The sequence below is a fragment of the Hyperoodon ampullatus genome (genome assembly GCF_949752795.1).
Source record: "Hyperoodon ampullatus genome assembly, chromosome: 16".
Lineage (NCBI taxonomy): Eukaryota > Metazoa > Chordata > Mammalia > Artiodactyla > Ziphiidae > Hyperoodon > Hyperoodon ampullatus.
Window position 1 is genome coordinate 44840652 of NC_136929.1, and position 18782 is coordinate 44859433.

Here is an 18782-nt window from a genome sequence, read left to right on the forward strand (position 1 = left end):
TCTGACTTTCACCTTTACATGAGCAATAAGGAGCAAGTAAAAGAAATTATTGTAAAAAATTTAAATAGGTTAGAAGAAAGATCTCTAATTCTTTTTTTTTTCAACATCTTTATTGGAGTATAATTGTTTCACAATGGTGTGTTAGTTTCTGCTTTATAACAAAGTGAATCAGCTATACATATACATATGTTCCCATAGCTCTTCCCTCTTGCATCTCCCTGCCTCCCACCCTCCCTATCTCAGCCCTCTAGGTGGTCACAAACCACGGAGCTGAAGATCTTTAATTCTAATAAACAATATCAAGTATACACCAGATTCTCTGGGGCCAGAAAAAGTCATCCAGGCTTCATTCCTTCCTTTCCCTAGGTAGGTGGACCTCTCTATCATCTGAACTCCTAGCTAGTCATATCAATTGATATGGAATGTCAGATTTAAATGACTATATTAGTTTATTAATTTATTGATCATATTAAATAACATTCTTGCTTACAATCAGACTCTCCAAAGTTTGGATGACATGGAACCACTTATCTATAGTCTGATCACACCTAATAAACAGTTAAAACTGAGAATTTTTGAGGAATCAAGAAACTATCTAAATTTAGACATTCTATGATACTATGAAAAATCTGCCAGCCATTTCTTTTTATAATCTTATCAGTTTCCTTGAGAAATAAACTTCTCACTCTATCTATACCTAACAGCATAAGCATCACATTTTCCATCAACCCTAGAAACGGGGTCATATACTCAGAAGGAATCTATGAATATGATTAAGTTCTGATAAATCTTCCATCATTATTGCAAAGTGGGTTAAAATTAAGAGAATAAAAAAGTTTCATTCTCCGCAGTCCTTTTTAAGTACTTAAAATCATAATTTATTTCTTTACTGTTACTACTTCCAAAAGCATTTCCAGTGGCTTCAGTAGAGATTTTCTAGGGCTCATTTTTTCATCCACTATATTTATATCAAGAGAAGTTTTTGCTGCACTATTCACATCTCTACCTGAGGATCCAAGCAACTGGGTAATGATTCAAGTAAGTTGCCTTGGAATATGAAATAGTGGTCTGCCTACAGCTGCTTTAAAAGCCTGAAGGATAAATTTTTATGACGCCCTCTTTCTCATCTACTTCTTTGCTCTGTTGAAATAACTCAGTATCATTTTAACAAAATTTGATATTAATAAACATGGCGGTGAGACAGGAAGAAATCAGATAAAAAGTATCATTTGTCACACCCTGTACCATCCTAAGGATAGTATCAGACTCAAGAAAACTGGAACAAAAGAGAATTGTTTATTATAATGTTAGAAATTTCAGAACTTTCCCCATGTCACCCATGCAGGCATCTATGGTAAGCCTCAATCTGGAGGACATTTTCCTCCAGAGAAAATCTATGTTTGCTTCTGATCAAAACAACACTGCAATTGAGAGCCTCAGCTTTCGGCTTGTGGAAAAGTAGCAAAGTTAACCTTAGCCAGAATCTCAACTCACTGTCAGTTAGTAGCACCACACTAGCTCCACAATCCTTTCTATCAGCTTTCCTGATTCAGGTGCCCAAGATTTCCATGCAGAAAGATAAAGAAATATAAAATTACAAGAAAATATGATACAAGGAAATAAGCTACAAAATCTGAGAAGCATAAAAATATTAATTTTTAAAAAAAATTTAAGACTCTAAGGAGTTGAGAATTTGGAATTATCAAACACAGACTATAAAGCAATAAGCCTAATCTAGAGAATTTATATAGAACTGTGAACCTAACAACTAGGGAAAAAATATTCCCCTTAAGCAAGCATGTGACATATAAACATATATCAAGCCATAATGTAAGCGTCTATAAAATTTCAAATACAGCTATCTTTCAGTCCAAATTCTCTGACCACAATACAACTGAATTAGAAATCTGTAACAAAAAGAAAAAAGATAATGTTCTATTATTAAAACAAAGAAGAAATCTTAATATAAACTGAAAAATATTTAGGACTGAATGAAAATACCATGTGTAAAACCTTTGGGATATAGTTAAAGCAATGGTAGAAGAAAAATTAATAGCCTCGAGATGCTTATATTAGAAAACAAAGTAAATGAGTCGAACTAACAAGTTGGGAAAAGAACAACAGAATGAGTTCAAATAAGGTACAAGAAACAAGAAAATAAAGATAAATTAATGAGATAGCAAACTAAAAATACAATAAAGAGGGTTAACAAAGTCTAGCGTTGGTTCTTTGCAAAGACTGATGAAACTGATACTGAGCAAGACTGACCAGGAAGCAAAGAGTAATAATGCAAATAAACAATCTAAGGAGTAATAATAATAATAAAAACACAAACATACTTTCAGTAGCAATGAAAAAACAATAAGAGACCTATGCATACCAATCTAAATGTCCATCAACTAGAGAATGGAAAGGAAAAAGTAAAGTCCATACAATGGAATACTACTCAGCAATAAACAGTAACAAACTACTGATACATGCTACATCATGGATTCACCTCAAAAACATGACAGTAAGTGAAAGAAGCCAGATACAACAAAGTATATATTGTGTGATCCCATTCATGTGAAGTGTCAACAAAAGGCATATTTATAGAGAAAACGTAAAAGAATATACAGATATATTATTAAGAATAATAAGTACAAGATAGCAAATTTAAGATTAGTATACAATTATTGGTTACCTTTTTATGTACCCCTAACAAAGAAAAAAAGAGTAATTTTTTTAAAAAACACCATTTACAACAACAAAAATAGGAAGTTCCGAGCATAAAGCTTGCATATAGATACACAACCTGTATAATTTCAATAAATTATAAAACTTTATGGACAAAACTAAATAAATGAAGAGATACATCCAAAGGTGTGCTGAAGCCAGCTCAGGCCAGTTCACAAGTGCCTGTTATGAGCACTTCTTCCTAATTCCAGCTTTGGTGATTTCATAGTATAATAGCTTATAATCAGCCTCTGCAGGAATTTTTATACTACAAATAGTGGCAACTACTATATATTAGGGCTTTATTTTTTCCTCTTCAGAGAGGCAGCTTACCAGCATTTCACTTGTAATTAGTTATCATAAAGATGTCAATTGTCTTTAAGCTGATATGCACATTCAATGCAATTTCATTCAAAACTCTGACCCATTTTAAGAAACTTGATCATTTGATTCTAAAATGTATATTAGAGAAGGTGGTCATCAGGGACAGAATAGCCTGAGGAAGAATAATGTATGTTACAACCAAAAGATTAGAAAAATTTGATAATATCAAGTGCCACAAAAGACATGGATCAATGGGATCTCACGTACACTACTGAAGGTAATACAAATTGGTACAACCACTTTGAAAAATAATTTGGCATTATCTGGTAAAGTTGAACACTGGCTTACTCTAGCATACAATAATTCAATTCCTGGTTATATTCCCTAAAGAAACTCTTACACACATGCATCAGAAAAAATATACAAGTTTGTTCCTAGACGTAGTAGTAGTGCATCTATTATTTAAAGAAAAAAAAGAAGGGAAAAAGAAACACATCTAAATGTCCATCAACAGGAGAATGAATAAGTAAATTATGGTATATTTAGATAGCTTAATATTATATAAAAGTGAAAATGAATGAATATTGGGTATATACAACATGGACACATGTTACAGCCATCACACGAATGATAAAAGCAAGTTACAGCAGACAATCTGTTAACATTTTGTAAAGCTTAAAAACAAAACAGTAGGACCTCCCTGGTGGCGCAGTGGTTAAGAATCCACCTACCAATGCAGGGGACATGGGTTCGAGCCCTAGTCCGGGAAGATCCTACATGCTGCGGAGCAACTAGGCCCATGCGTCACGACCACTGAGTCTGCACTCTAGAGCCCACGTGCCACAACTACTGAAGCCTGCGTGCCTAGAGCCCGTGCTCCGCAACAAGAGCAGCCACTGCAATGAGAAGCCCACGCTCCACAAGTAAGAGTAGCCCCTGCTCGCCGCAACTACAGAAAAGCCCATTGCAGCAGCCAAGACCCAACGCAGCCAAAAATAAATAAATTAATTAATTAAAAAAAAAAAAAAAACTCTCTCTTAAAAACAATATATTATACAGAAATAACTACATATGTAACTAAAATATTTCTTCTAAAAGTCAAGAAAAGCTAAAGTCAAAATTCACAACAATCGTTTTTTGGTGTTTGGGAGAGGAAGAGGTAGCACACAATGGTATTGTAACGTTCTAGTTCTTACAACAGGCTGAGGCTTCACAGGTGCTCACCTCATTTTTAAGCTTCAAAAGAGATGTTTGTATATATCCAATATTACATTAAAATTGCTCAAATAATTTAGGTAACATTTTGAAATTAAGGCATTGAGTAGTTCACAGAAGTGTCAGGAGTATTAGAGAACTAAGTCTGTAGCCTTCACAGCAAGAATAACAGTGAAAATCAAACCACAGACTGGTTTAATGGCAGTAGTATGTTGATGAAACAGTTTGGGATAGGAAGGGTAGAGAAGAAGCCCTAATTTGTAGCATTTGCCAATTCCCATGGCTGATTTCAACTACTCACCTCTAAACAGGGAAGAGATGCTGACGTTCGGCCTTCATCAGTTGGAACAAGCTAGATCCAGCACACTCAAGCATCTAGCTCTACACCTTGTACTATCAATTTCACTAGCCCTGGACACTGACCCCAGCACTGTTGGCAGCTATTACTCTAGAAACTCAATCCTGCTGTAGCTTCTGCCACTACCAGAGAAGATTCACCACAGTTCCTGCTTTTTTGTGTGACTAACCCATGTCCTATGCAGCTATACTTGAACTAGTAAAGCTGAGGTACATATGCACGGCATAGGTGCAAAGGAGGCTAGGGAAAAAGTATCCGGCATTTTCTTCTCCACCACCAAGACTTTGAAAATGGAAAATTCCCCCAAACAAAGGCAGAGAATTCAGGTTCTAGGAAGTATAAATGTTAACTTATTTATCTTCCATGTATTCTTACCAGGCAAGAAGATTTTGTCAAGGTTTATTTTCTATAGTTTATATAATAAAATACCTTTTTTGGGGTAGTTTTATTTTCTAAATATAAAGAATACATGTGTGTGTATGCATGTGTATACATATATAACCTTTATACACACACCAGATACACTCTCCCACCATAAGATGTTAAATATGCCCCCAAATGGGGATTTACCTATTATTCCCTTATTGAGAATTACAAGTCTAAAAACTAACAGTCTAGCAAGAAAAGCAACCTCTCCACCTCATCTCACTAAGCTTAACAAGCTGAGATGGCTGCCCCTCCCTTGTATGTACTTCTGACATAGCATTTGTTCCACTATACTGACATTGTTGGTTTCTTGATCTCTTATTAGGCTATATGCTTCAAGAAGGCAGGGGCTGTCCTATTGATCTCTGCAGCCCCTGCACTTAGCACATATATACATTCAAAAATTGCTTGATAAAGAAGTTACCTTGTGTTTTTACTATAATTTATTTAGCACTTACTAGATACACCAGAAAATGTGGCAGGATTTTTACATGTTATTTTTTTAATAAATTTATTTACTTATTTATTTTATTTTTGGCTGCATTGGGTATTTGTTGCTACGCATGGGCTTTCTCTAGTTGTGGCAAGCGGGGGCTACTCTTCTTTGTGGTGCACGGGCTTCTCATTGCAGTGGCTTCTCTTGTTGCAGAGCATGGGCTCTAGGCACACGGTTTCAGTAGTTGTGGCTCATAGACTCTAGAGCACAGGCTCAGCAGTTGTGGTGCACAGGCTTAGTGGCTCCACGGCATGTGGGATCTTCCCGGACCAGGGCTCGAACCCATGTCCCCCGCATTGACAGGCGGATTCTCAACCACTGCGCCACCAGGGAAGTCCTACATAAGTTATTTAATTAACCTCCAGAACTAAAAAGTATATTAGGACCATTTGTGTGTCTTAAATGAGAAAATTGAGAGCAGAGGATAAAGTATTTTGACAGAGGTTACCCAGACAGTAAGAGGTAGAATTAGAATTCAAACTCAGATATGCCACACACCAAAGTCTGTCTTCTTTGTTTCATACGTTCCAAAACTATGATAAAGTTCGTTACATACTAAAAACATGTAGGTATAAAGGGCAGTGGGAATATTAACTCTTAAAAATTAATTCTGTTCAAAAGAGGTCAAGAAAATTAGAAGAGAAGTGGCATTCAAGTTGGAATTTGAAGACTAAGTAGCAGTTTGCCTGACAGCCGAGGGAAGAACATTCCATTCACATGGCAATTATTAAGGCCCTATAGCAACAAAAGACTATGATTTTAGAAAAGCTGCAGTTCCCTCATCTCTAAAGTAAAACAGAGGTTGGTAACGATTTCTATTTTTCAATGCTGTTCTGAAGATTACACAGATTATTTAACATGGGACCTGGCACAAAGTAGGTTCTCAATAAAGAGAAAGAGAAGAAGTGTTTACTGAAAATCAGGGTTCTCCCAGGTAAGTTAGGGGCTTATACCAATAAAGGTCAAGAAGAAAGCAGGTTAAAAGCAAAAGGAACATTGACAGAAATAGCTCTGGGAAGGTAGTCCCTAATCCTGATCTCAAAATTTTCAATTGATATTCATATATATCAAGAGAGTTTAAATGGATAAATAAATAAATAATAATAAAAGAAAAACTTCCTGAATCATAAATATGATGGTATACCTACTAGAAGACCTAAAAGTTTCTACCCCTTAGAAATTTTAAAAACAGGGTATTATAAATGTCTAGTAATAGACAAAAAGACAACATAATATTGAATAGGTTTTCCCAAACTTGAGATCGCCTGAAAAAACATCAATTTATACATCAAAGTAACAGCACAGCAGGTAATTTGCTCTTATTCAATCAGGGCAATTACAGCCAATCAATTACAAGAAAAACATTGTGGGACTCCAGTCAAAAGTAACACTTCTTTCAATGTGTCACTTGCCTATTTCCATCCTTCACTGCTATAGCATTTCGTTTTCTGGGAGAATCAGAAAAAAAAAAAAAAAGTGAACAGTTTGTTTTTCAATTATTATTAGAGTATCTAATATATATTCTATATATTGTTTTGTGCAGTTGTTTTTAAACTACACAGAAGTCCTACTAATAATTGCCAATAAGCGCTTGTAAATAAAGCACAGTAATATCAGAATTTTAGTAATCCATTTTTCTAAAATTAAAAGTGCGTGTTTAATTTTAATAACTCACTAAAAGAAACACTGGTAAATCGTATTATTTATTAACATATATAAAACATACAATTTATTTAACTTAAAACATTTTTCAATTATTTTTTTTCTGAAAACATCCAAGTTCTATATTGTCTGAGGGTGAGAGGGCATTCAGTTTGAATTTTAAGGCAGTGAAGCCATCTTGTGGTTGATGTTGGTGTTGCTGAGGCTTTGAGAAGGTCAATTCTATCCGGAAAAATTAGGCCTTTAATCACAGTTTCACATTTAAAAATGAATATACAGGGCTTCCCTGGTGGCGCAGTGCTTAAGAGTCCGCCTGCCGATGCAGGCAACACGGGTTCGTGCCCCGGTCTGGGAGGATTCCACATGCCGCGGAGCAGCTGGGCCCGTGAGCCATGGCCGCTGAGCCTGCGCGTCCGGAGCCTGTGCTCCGCAACGGGAGAGGCCACAACACTGAGAGGCCCGCGTACCGAAAAAAAAAAAAAAAATGCATATACAACCTGTCAGTCCTAAAACTTAGATGAAAAAAATAAACACAGATCTGGAAAGCCTTTCCTGTTAGGGCTTCACAGTAATGCATTAAAGTCCTCACACAGCTGGACTGGTAATAAAGCATTTTTACATTAACCTATATTTTGTAATTAACTTCTACACCTTGGTTCAGAGGCTAAAGCTATGAAAATAACTACAACAAAATATTAAACTTGGAGAAGAATATGAAAAATATTAAACAGCTTTATAGGAAGCATAGTTTTACTTCCATTTTGCCATGACTTCTTTCCATGATTTTTACCTTGCAAGCTAAATATTCCAGGACCTTGTAATATCTAGATATAAAAAGCCTGCCCTGAAAAACTCAGAAGTTGCAGCATATAGCTTCCTTGGAACATATTGCTCCACTCTAAAACCCTTTATGGCCTAAAAATCAAACATAAACTGCTTATGGGAAAATCTAGCTTAGGCTTAGAGCCCTGGAGAAAACTGTCATCTTCCCACTCTCACTACTCTTTAAATTTGTCTGAAACCTTTGCATCAAGGTTACAAGCAACCTTATGGAGAAAATATGGGAACTGCAAAATAATATTAAGAGAATGGGAGGAAAGAGAAAAGAATGTGAACAGAAATATTACATTAATTACTAACAAAGTTACTTGTATTTTTTTGGCCATCCTACTTCCTCATAAAATAATCAGTGATAACTAATAGAATTATTAAGACTTCAGTTTCAAACTTCAAATGACAATGCCCTTCTGAAGGTCCCAGTTTGTCTTAGGACAAAACAGATGTAAATACAATGTTCCAGGATTAACTGTCTTCTCCTAACTACAGACTTACCATCTCTGCTACCGAATCATAGCTCTCTCCACACTTCCTTTCCAAATGCTGAAAATGCTGTTATCTAAGTCTTATTAATTATGATAATAACAATACACAGCATGTAAGCATTTACTTTTGGCCTCTCAGGAGAAGAAGTTTGAAGACTCCTCTCTACATTCCTTTAATCTACTTCTAAGGAGGATTACTGCTCTGTCTTGCCGAATCTCTAGTATATTGGATGGAGCCTGGGGCCTAATGAATAAGCTTCCAAGGGGGATAGAAGACACAGGACTGCGGCTCTTTTAAAGGACCCACACAAAACTAATGGAAGTAGCTTCTAAAAAGACAGCCTCCTCTCTTCTCTTGCTTATTAAGGATTTGCTTCTTAAACACTGGGCAAATGCTCTCCAATTCTTTTTCCTTTGGCTTTCTCTCTTAGGAGTGGTAATATCACAGGCAGGCATGGAACTTAGTAAAAATAGAGCAGGAATTTGACCTATTTTGATTCTATTATACTAAGATCAACCTAGCTCAAGTGATAAAGTTCTGCATTAGGGGCTGGGGCTAAAATACAGTCAATAATGAAGTATCCATTTGCCTTACTTCATTTACTGCATTCCCTTGGAGATCTCTAAGTAACAAGATAACAAACTGAGGTAATAAACATGCACTCTTAGATCTCCAGGACAAAAATACCATCCTAAATGTCCCATAATGTTCAATATTTGCCATACACATTGTGCTACATTTAAGATGTCACATAGATTACATCATTTAATTCTTCAATGTCATAAGGGATATAATATTTGAATGATAAGAAAATTAAAATCTGGCAAGATTAAATAACTACCAGAAGTCACAAAAACATAATAAGCAGAAGAATGAGGATTTAAATCTAGCCCAATAATTCTAAAATCTGTATCTGTCCAGTATGTTACCAGCCCCTACTGTTTTATTCTCCCTCTCCACATCATATCTGAAGCACATCAAAACCATGCCTCTGCTTCCTGGGACAGCTAGTCTATCTCACACTTTAAATTTTGTCTAAATTAGTTTTTGCAAAATTAGTTTCTAGTATGATCTATTTGGAAAATCAATAGGTAATACAGTTCTTTCTTTCATTCATTATTTTTGTACTATTAAAAGAAAATTAGAAAATAATATTATTTTATACCAAAATCTGACATGTTCAAGGAACAGGAAGATTACTTATTCAAATACTCTGCTTATCTTATGCACAGATTAAAATAAAATTTATGTAAAATTTTTTATTTAAAATATATTTTAAATAAGAACTATTACATAATTTTAGTGTCTAGACCTATGTCTTAATGATTCTGTCACCATTAACATGATAAAGTGCCGGGTAATAAAGCTTTCCAATAAAGGCACAAATAAAGCAACTTTTACTGTATTAGTCTTATTTTACAGATAGACGCACAAGTAATTCATGTCAAAAATACATTCCTTAAACATTTACTTTTGCCTGAAAGTAGTTATGTTTTTATATAATATATGAAGTTTTAACCAAAGGCAAATAAAATGAGTAATTCCCGTGTGTTGGCTTCTAAAAATTCTATTAAAATTAATTTTCAGAACATTTTCACGAATACTGTGAAGAGAATTATATTTGGCGTCTGAAGGAAAAATATAAATGGGAAGAGCAAAAAGGGGATATCCCACTCTACTTCTGTTTCACGTGAACAGAGCTTATTTTCTATCTTTTCATCTTATGTATAAACTGAATCTACATCAGTATTAAAAATATTTCAAAGGATAAAATTTGGCAGAGAAAATTCTAGATTCAAATATTCTAAGTTATATATATATTTTTTGTTAGCTACATTCAAAGGAAATTCTGAAGAGACGACTTATAAAACTTTGTGAGAAGATGGCAGAGTAGAAGGGCGTGCGCTCACTCACCCTTGCAAGAGCATCAGAATCACAGCTAACTGCTGCAAAATCGACAGGAAGACACTAGAACTCACCAAAAAAGATACACCACATCCAAAGACAAAGGAGAAGCCACAACAAGACAGTAGGAGAGGCGCAATCACAATAAAATCAAATCCCATAACCACTGGATGGGTGACTCACAAACTGGAGAACAATTATACCACAGAAGTCCACCCACTGGAGTGAAGGTTCTGAGCCCCACATCAGTCTTCCCAACCTGGGGGTCCGGCAACAGGAGAAGGCATTCCCAGAGAACCAGATTTTGAAGGCTAGCGGAATTTTATTGCAGGACTTCGACAGGACAGGGGGAAAAAGAGACTGCACTCTTGGAGGGCACACACAAAGTAGTGTGTGCATAATGACCCAGGGGGAAGGAGAAGTGGACCCAGGGGGAAGGAGAAGTGAACCCACAGGAGAATGAACCACACCTACCTGCTAGTGTTGGAGGGTGTCCTGCAGAGGTGGGGGTGGCTGTGGTTCACCACGGGGAAAAGGACACTGGCAGCAGAAGTTCTGGAAGGTACTCCTTGGCGTGAGCCCTCCTGGATCTGCCATTAGCCCCACCAAAGAGCCTGTCGCCTCCAGTGCTGGGTCGCCACAGGCCAAACAACCAACGGGGAGGGAACTCAGCCCTGCCCATCAGCAGATAAGTGGTTTAAAGTTTTACTGAGCTCTGCCACCAGAGCAACACCCAGCTCTACCCACCAGCAGTCCCTCCATTAGGAAACTTGCACAAGCCTCTTAGATAGCCTCATCCGCCAAAGGGTAGACAGCAAAATCAAAAAGGACTACAATCCTGAAGCCTGTGCAATGAAAACCACATTTATAGAAAGAAAGACAACATGAAAAGGCAGAGGACTATGTACCAGATGAAGGAACAAGATAAAACCACAGAAAAATAACTAAATGAAGTGGAGATAGGCAACCTTCCAGAAAAAGAATTCAGAATAATGATAGTGAAGATGGTCCAGGACCTCAGAAAAAGAATGGAGTCAAAGATTGAGAAGATGCAAGAAATGTTTAACAAATACCTAGAAGAATTAAAGAACATACAAACAAAGACAAACAATACAATAACTGAAATGAAAAATACACTAGAAGGAATCAATAGCAGAATAACTGAGTCAGAAGAACAGATAAGTGACCTGGAAGACAGAATGGTGGAATTCACTGCTGTGGAACAGAATAAAGAAAAAAGAATGAAAAGAAATGAAGACAGCCTAAGTGACCTCTGGGACAACATTAAATGCACCAACATTCACATTAGGGGGGTCCCAAAAGGAGAAAAGAGACAGAAAGGACCTGAGAAAATATTTGAAGATATTATAGTCAAAAACTTCCCTAACATGGGAAAGGAAACAGCCCCCAAGTCCAGGAAGCGCAGAGTCCCAGGCAGGATAAACGCAAGGAGAAACATGCCGAGATACATAATAATCAACCTGACAAAACTTAAAGACAAAGAAAAATTATTGAAAGCAGCAAGGGAAAAACAACAAATAACATGCAAGGGAACTCCCGTAAGGTTAACAGCTGATTTCTCGGTAGAAATTCTACAAGCCAGAAAGGAATGGCACAATATATTTAAAGTGATTAAAGGGAAGAACCTACAACCAAGATTACTCAACCTGAAGAGGATCTCATTCAGATTCAACGGAGAAATCAAAATATACCTAGAGACAAATGACCAGGAAAACACAACGATCCAAAACCTATGGGATGAAGCAAAAGCTGTTCTAAGAGGGAAATTAATAGCAAGAAACAAGAAAAATCTCAAATAAACAATCTAACCTTACACCTAAAGGAACTGGAGAAAGAAGAACAAACAAAACCCAAACTTAGTAGAAGGATAGATTTCATAAATCAGAGCAGAAATAAATGAAACAGAAACAAAGACAACAATAGCAAAGATTAATAAAACTAAAAGCTGGTTCTTTGAGAAGATAAACAAAATTGAGAAACCTTTAGCCAGACTCATCAAGAAAAAAAGGAAGAGGACTCAAATCAATAAAACTAGAAATGAAAAAGGAGAAATTACAACGGACACCACAGAAATACAAAGCACCATAAAAGACTACAACAAGCAACTCTATGCCAATAAAATGGACAACCTGGAAGAAATAGACAAATATTTAGAAAGGTATAAACTTCCAACAATGAAGCAGGAAGAAATAGAAAATATGAACAATCACAAGTAATGAAATTAAAATTGTGATTTAAAATCTTCCAACAAACAAAAGTCCAGGACCAGATGGCTTCACAGGTGAATTCTATGAAACATTTAGAGAAGAGCTAACACCTATCCTTTCAAACTCTTCCAAAAAATTGCAGAGAAAGGAACACTCCCAAATTCATTCTATTAGGCCACCATCACCCTGATACCAAAACCAGACAAAGATACTATAAGAAAATTACAGACCAATATCCCTGACGAATATAGATGCAAAAATCCTCAACAAAATACTAGCAAACAGAATCCAACAACACATTAAAAGGATCATACACCATGATCAAGTGGGATTTATCTCACAGATGCAAGGATTCTTCAGTATATGCAAATCAATCAATGTGATATACCATATTAACAAACTGAAGAATAAAAACCATATGATCATCTCAATAGATGCAGAAAAAGCTTCTGACAAAATTCAACACCCATTTATGATAAAAAATCTCCAGGAAGTGGGCATAGAGGCAAGGGAACCTAACTCAACATATTAAAGGCCATACATGACAAACCCACAGCAAACATCATTCTCAATGGTGAAAAACTGAAAGCATTTCCACTAAGATAAGGAAAAAGACAAGGATGTCCACTCTCCAGTCTTATTCAGTATAGTTTTGGAAGTCCTAACTATGGCAATCAGAGAATAAAAAGAAATAAAAGGAATACAAATTGGAAAAGAAAAAGTAAAACTGTCACTGTTTGCAGATGACATGATACTATACATAGGTAATCCTAAAGATGCGGCCAGAAAACTACGAGAGCTAATCAATTAATTTGGTAAAGTTACAGGATACAAAATTAATGCACAGAAATCTCTTGCATTCCTATACACTAACAGCGAAAGATCAGAAAACAGAAATTAAGGAAACAATCCCATTCACTCTTGCAACAAAAAGAATACATTACCTAGCAATAAACGTATGTAAGGAAAAGACCTGTACTCAGAAAACTGTAAGACACTGGTGAAAGAAATCAAAGATGACACAAACAGATGGAGAGATATACCATGTTCTTGGAATGGAAGAATCAATATTGTGAAAAACACTATACTACCCAAAGCAATCTACAGGTTCAATGCAATCCCTATCAAATTACCAATGGTATTTTTTACAGAACTAGAACAAAAAATCTTAAAATTTGTATGGAGACACAAAAGACCCAGAACAGCCAAAGCAATCTTGAGGGGAAAAAAACGGAGCTGGAGGAATCACTCCCTGACTTCAGACTACACTACAAACAGTAATCAAAACAATATGGTACTGGCAGAAAAACAGAAATACAGATCAATGGAACAGGATAGAAAGCCCAGAGATAAACCCACACATCTATGGTCAACTAATCTATGACAAAGGAGGCAGGGATATACAATGGAGAAAAAAGAGTCTCTTCAATAAATGGTGCTGGGAAAATTTGGCAGCTACATGTAAAAGAATAAAATTAGAACACTCCCTAACACCATACACAAGAATAAATTCAAAATGGATTAAAGACCTAAATGTAAGACCAGACACTATAAAACTCTTAGAGGTAAACATATGAAGAACACTCTCTGACATAAATCACAGCAAGATCTTTTTTGACCCAACTCCTAGAGTAATGAAAATAAAAACAAAAATAAACAAATGGGACCTAATGAAACTTAAACGCTTTTGCACAGCAAAGGAAACTATAAACAAGATGAAAAGACAACCCTCAGGATAGGAGAAAATATCTGCAAACAAATCAACAGACAAAGGATTAATCTCCAAAATATATAAACAGCTCATGCAGCTCAATATTGAAAAAAACAAACAACCCAATCAAAAACTCAGCAGAAGACCTAGGTAGACATTTCTCCAAAGAAGACTTAGAGATGGCCAAGAGGCACATGAAAAGCTGCTCAACATCACTAATTATTAGAGAAATGCAAATCAAAACTACAATGAGGTATCACCTCACACTGATTAGAGTGGGCATCATCAGAATATCTACAAACAGCAAATGCTGGAAAGGGTGTGGAGAAAAGGGAACCCTCTTGCACTGTTAGTGGGAATGTAAATTGATACAGCCACTACGGAGAACAGTATGGAGGTTCCTTAGAAAACTAAAAGTAGAACTACCATATGACCCAGCAATCCCACTACTGGGCATATACCCAGAGAAAACCATAATTCAAAAACACACATGCACCCCTTGGACTTCCCTGGTGGTGCAGTGGGTAAGAATCCACCTGCCAATGCAGGGGACATGGGTTCCAGCCCTGGTCCAGGAAGATCCCACATGCCACGGAGCAACTAAGCCCGTGTGCTACAACTACTGAGCCTGCACTCTACAGCCTGTGAGCCATAACTACTGAGCCTGTGTGTCACAACTACTGAAGCCCATGTGCCTAGAGCCCGTGCTCCACAAGAGAAGCCACCGCAATGAGAAGTCTACGCACTGCAATGAAGACTAGCTCTCACTCGACACAACTAGAGAAAGCCTGTGCACAGCAACAAGGACCCAGCGCAGCCAAAAATAAATAAATAAATAAAATTAATTTAAAAAAAATACACATGCACTCCAATGTTCATTGCAGCACTATTTACAATAGCCAGGTCATGGTAGCAACCTAGGTGTCCACAGACAGAAGAATGGATGAAGAAGATGTGGTACATATATACAATGGAATATTACTCAGCCATAAAAAGGAACAAAATTGGGTCATTGTAGAGACGTGGATGGACCTAGAGACTGTCATACAGAATGAAGTAAGTCAGAAAGAGAAAAACAATTATCGTATATTAACGCATATATGTGGAATCTAGAAAAATGGTACAGATGAACCAGTTTGCAAGGCAGAAATAGAGACACAGATGTAGAGAACAAACGTATGGACACCAAGGGGGGAAAGCAGGGCTGGGGGCGGTGGTGGGATGAATTGGGAGATTGGGATTGATATATATATATAGTAATATGTATAAAATAGATAATTGATTAAAAAGTATTTTTAAAAAAATGCTCTGAGAAGTTGGAGGAAGAGAAAACTCTTATCAGTACCTTTCCCCATGAGCTTATAGCAGAGATAGGTTCTGAGTATCCCTAAAGACACACGAAGAAACAATGGAAAATCAATAATCCAGAATGCCAGTTTTCTTAAATCAACTAGCATAAGGATGCACAGCCACTGCTTTGATGTTAGTTACTTTTCCTGTAAAGAACTGTTGCATTCATCAGACCTGTCCAAGACTGCTGCCTAATTTGGAGTTCTATACCCCAGAAGTTTTCTAATTATGCTTCCCAGACCAGCAGAATCAACATCCCACAGAAACTTGTTCATAATATAAATTCTCGGGCTCTATCCCAGTTCAATGGAGACAGAGGCGTGGGAGTGGGAGAGGTTAGAGGCTGGCAATGAGTGTTCTAGCCAGGCCTCAAGATGATTCTGATGCATGCTGAACTCTGAGAACTACGACCACAACCAGAAAAAGAAATGTAAGGAACTGGAGAGGACTCTGAGAACTGAAGATGAATGGAATGCCTGAGACAGAATAAACAGAGGAACCAAGATAGATGGCTTTAGCAAGAAGAAACCTGTGGTACTGACATTTACAAGGCTTCAAGTATATGAAGACTTATTCACAAGGGAAAGTAACCAGATGTTCTCCATTTCCCCTGAGGGAAGATAAAGAAGACGTTACGGACTTCAAGTTGCATCATAAGAAATTTAGGTTAAAATACAATTAAAGTTTGCTGACACAGAGTGTTGTTAAACATTAAAATGAATTGTTAAGGCGTTTGTAGAACTTTCTTCTCTGAGTATCTGCTTCAAAAACTACTGTAGGGCTTCCCTGGTGGCGCAGTGGTTGAGAGTCTGCCTGCCGATGCAGGGGACATGGGTTCGTGCCCCAGTCCGGGAGGATCCCACGTGCCGCGGAGCAGCTGGGCCCGTGAGCCATGGCCACTGAGCCTGTGCATCCAGAGCCTGTGCTCCTCAACGAGAGAGGCCACAACAGTGAGAGGCCCACGTACCGCAAGAAAAAAAAAAAAAACTACTGTAAATTATAAAATAAACTCTTGTTTTCTTTCCAGCTAAATGATTACCATCTACTGCATAAGGGAAAATGTGAAAAATATGTTGTTGCATTTCAGACCTTTTAAAATTATCTAAAATTTAAAATATCTGAGGTACAGCAACTATCTTAAATATCTGAGTGTTAAAATGATAAGAATACTTATTCAAACACAAAACATATACATTCAAAGTATTTCTTTAAATTATACATAATGATGTTCCGTAATAGTTCAAAAAGTGAGCAGTAGCACATATAAAATTCTTGGTTGACGCAATTTATATGTATTTTCAAATAAAAAGAAGAAATTGAATACAAATGAATAAGAAGTAAAAGACTGACTAGTTGGTATCTAAAAATTGTATCCCTGTATTTTAAAAACATCACTGAAAAAATTCATAACATGAATACATATATGTGTTACACAAAATGATAGCAGCAACCAAATGCACGGCTTTGCCAATTGCTCCTAACACTCTTTCCCAATCTTATAGTTTTATATTAATAAGTTCATTAAACAAATATGGCTAACAGGTAACTAAAATAAAAAGATACAAAAAGGTCCTTTTCCTGAGCACCAATAATATCTGGTAAGTCTCACACGTAAAGTAAGTGTGTCATAGTTACAATTCCTGAAACAAAAGGTTTTTTTTAAATGTTGAAAAGTCACCAAAAGTTTAAAAGTTTAAGCTTTAATAATTTTCCACGTGTATAAGAAGTCACTATAATGATAAATCTGTGACTTGTTCACCTCCAAAATATTTTGAAGTTGCAGTCTTCATTGACAAAAAATAATTCCAGTAATTTAGTAGATGTTCATACTTATTGTACTTAGCATAATTTAGGAAGTTAACATTTTTCATTACCTTTTCCACCTTTCCACCATTGATGTCACTGGGGAGGAATTTCTTGCCAATTGTTCTCAAGTCTGTCTAAAATAAAAATATTATTATTAACATAAAATTATAGAGAAAAGTGAATCTAAATCTAATCTCACTCACCAACAAAAGATAAAATTACTTAAGGTGTGTGGAACAAAATTTAAATAAATGTCTTTCAACTGATTCTGAGATCTATATATATATAAAATCAATCTTTTCTAATAACACAGTCCCATACATACATTGTTTAAAGTACATCAAAGGCCTTATTTGTATCTGGTCATACTTCTCTAGATACCCTTTTAACTTACTAAGTCTTCTTTAGTAAAATCTAAAACTTGATTTTATGAAACTATATAGTCTTACTAAAAAATTAATGCCACAATCCAAAACTAAATGACTACTTAGAACATATAAACAGAGTATATTTTTGACAACTAAATTCTATATAACCTTGATATGCAGAGACATGAAAACACATTACTCTATAGGCTGTGATACTTATGACATAACAAAGCTACACAACATAAAAATATCCCAGAGAACAATACCACTGCAACAGCAAGAAACTGTAAGACTATACTGTAGTAAATACTTATTTCATTTGCTTTTTAAACAAATTACAGAAACAGAAGTTGGTGAACAAATGACTAACCACATGAAAATTCCCAAGTACATATTATTCAGCAAACCAAAGCAAAACATAAAAAGGACAACATAGGACTAAGATAAAGTTGTAGGATTTCTGACATAAAAACAGAACTTCAACTACACAGTCTACATAAAAAAACAGATTTTTTCAGGATTTTGTCTTCTTTAAGTAAGAAGAAGTGAAAACTAAAGGAAAAGTAAGAAATTTGTTCAGAAGGAAACTACTACTACTCATGAAAAAGGCCTAATTATTTAAGCTAAGAAATTATCTTGCTGCTTGAGATAGTGAGGTTAGATTAATAACTAAATTTGTACTGTTTTGTTATTCCTTAAATATAGTAAAGAGAAGCTCTTCATTGCCTCAAGAGCAAAACAAAACAGACTTAGAGTGCATTTAATCACAAAATTTATAAGAGAGAAATTTATATTAGACTTAAGGAGAAAATACTAGATGATTAAAATTACTGTATTATAAAAGGATTACATATAGAGAAGTAGGATAGTCTTCTTTGAACACCTACAATAATAG

General features: G+C 35.9%; 1 protein-coding gene across 1 annotated transcript in view; it reads right to left on the reverse strand.

Moving 5' to 3' along the window:
* Positions 1 to 18782, reverse strand: part of TDRD3 (tudor domain containing 3) — a gene marked incomplete at its 5' end in the record, with an annotated part of 202067 nt that overhangs the window by 99966 nt on the left and 83319 nt on the right. The window contains one exon of the mRNA XM_079721579.1: positions 17588 to 17653. Coding sequence (XP_079577705.1) covers positions 17588 to 17653 — 66 coding nt within the window. The remainder of the gene's footprint in view (positions 1 to 17587; positions 17654 to 18782) is intronic.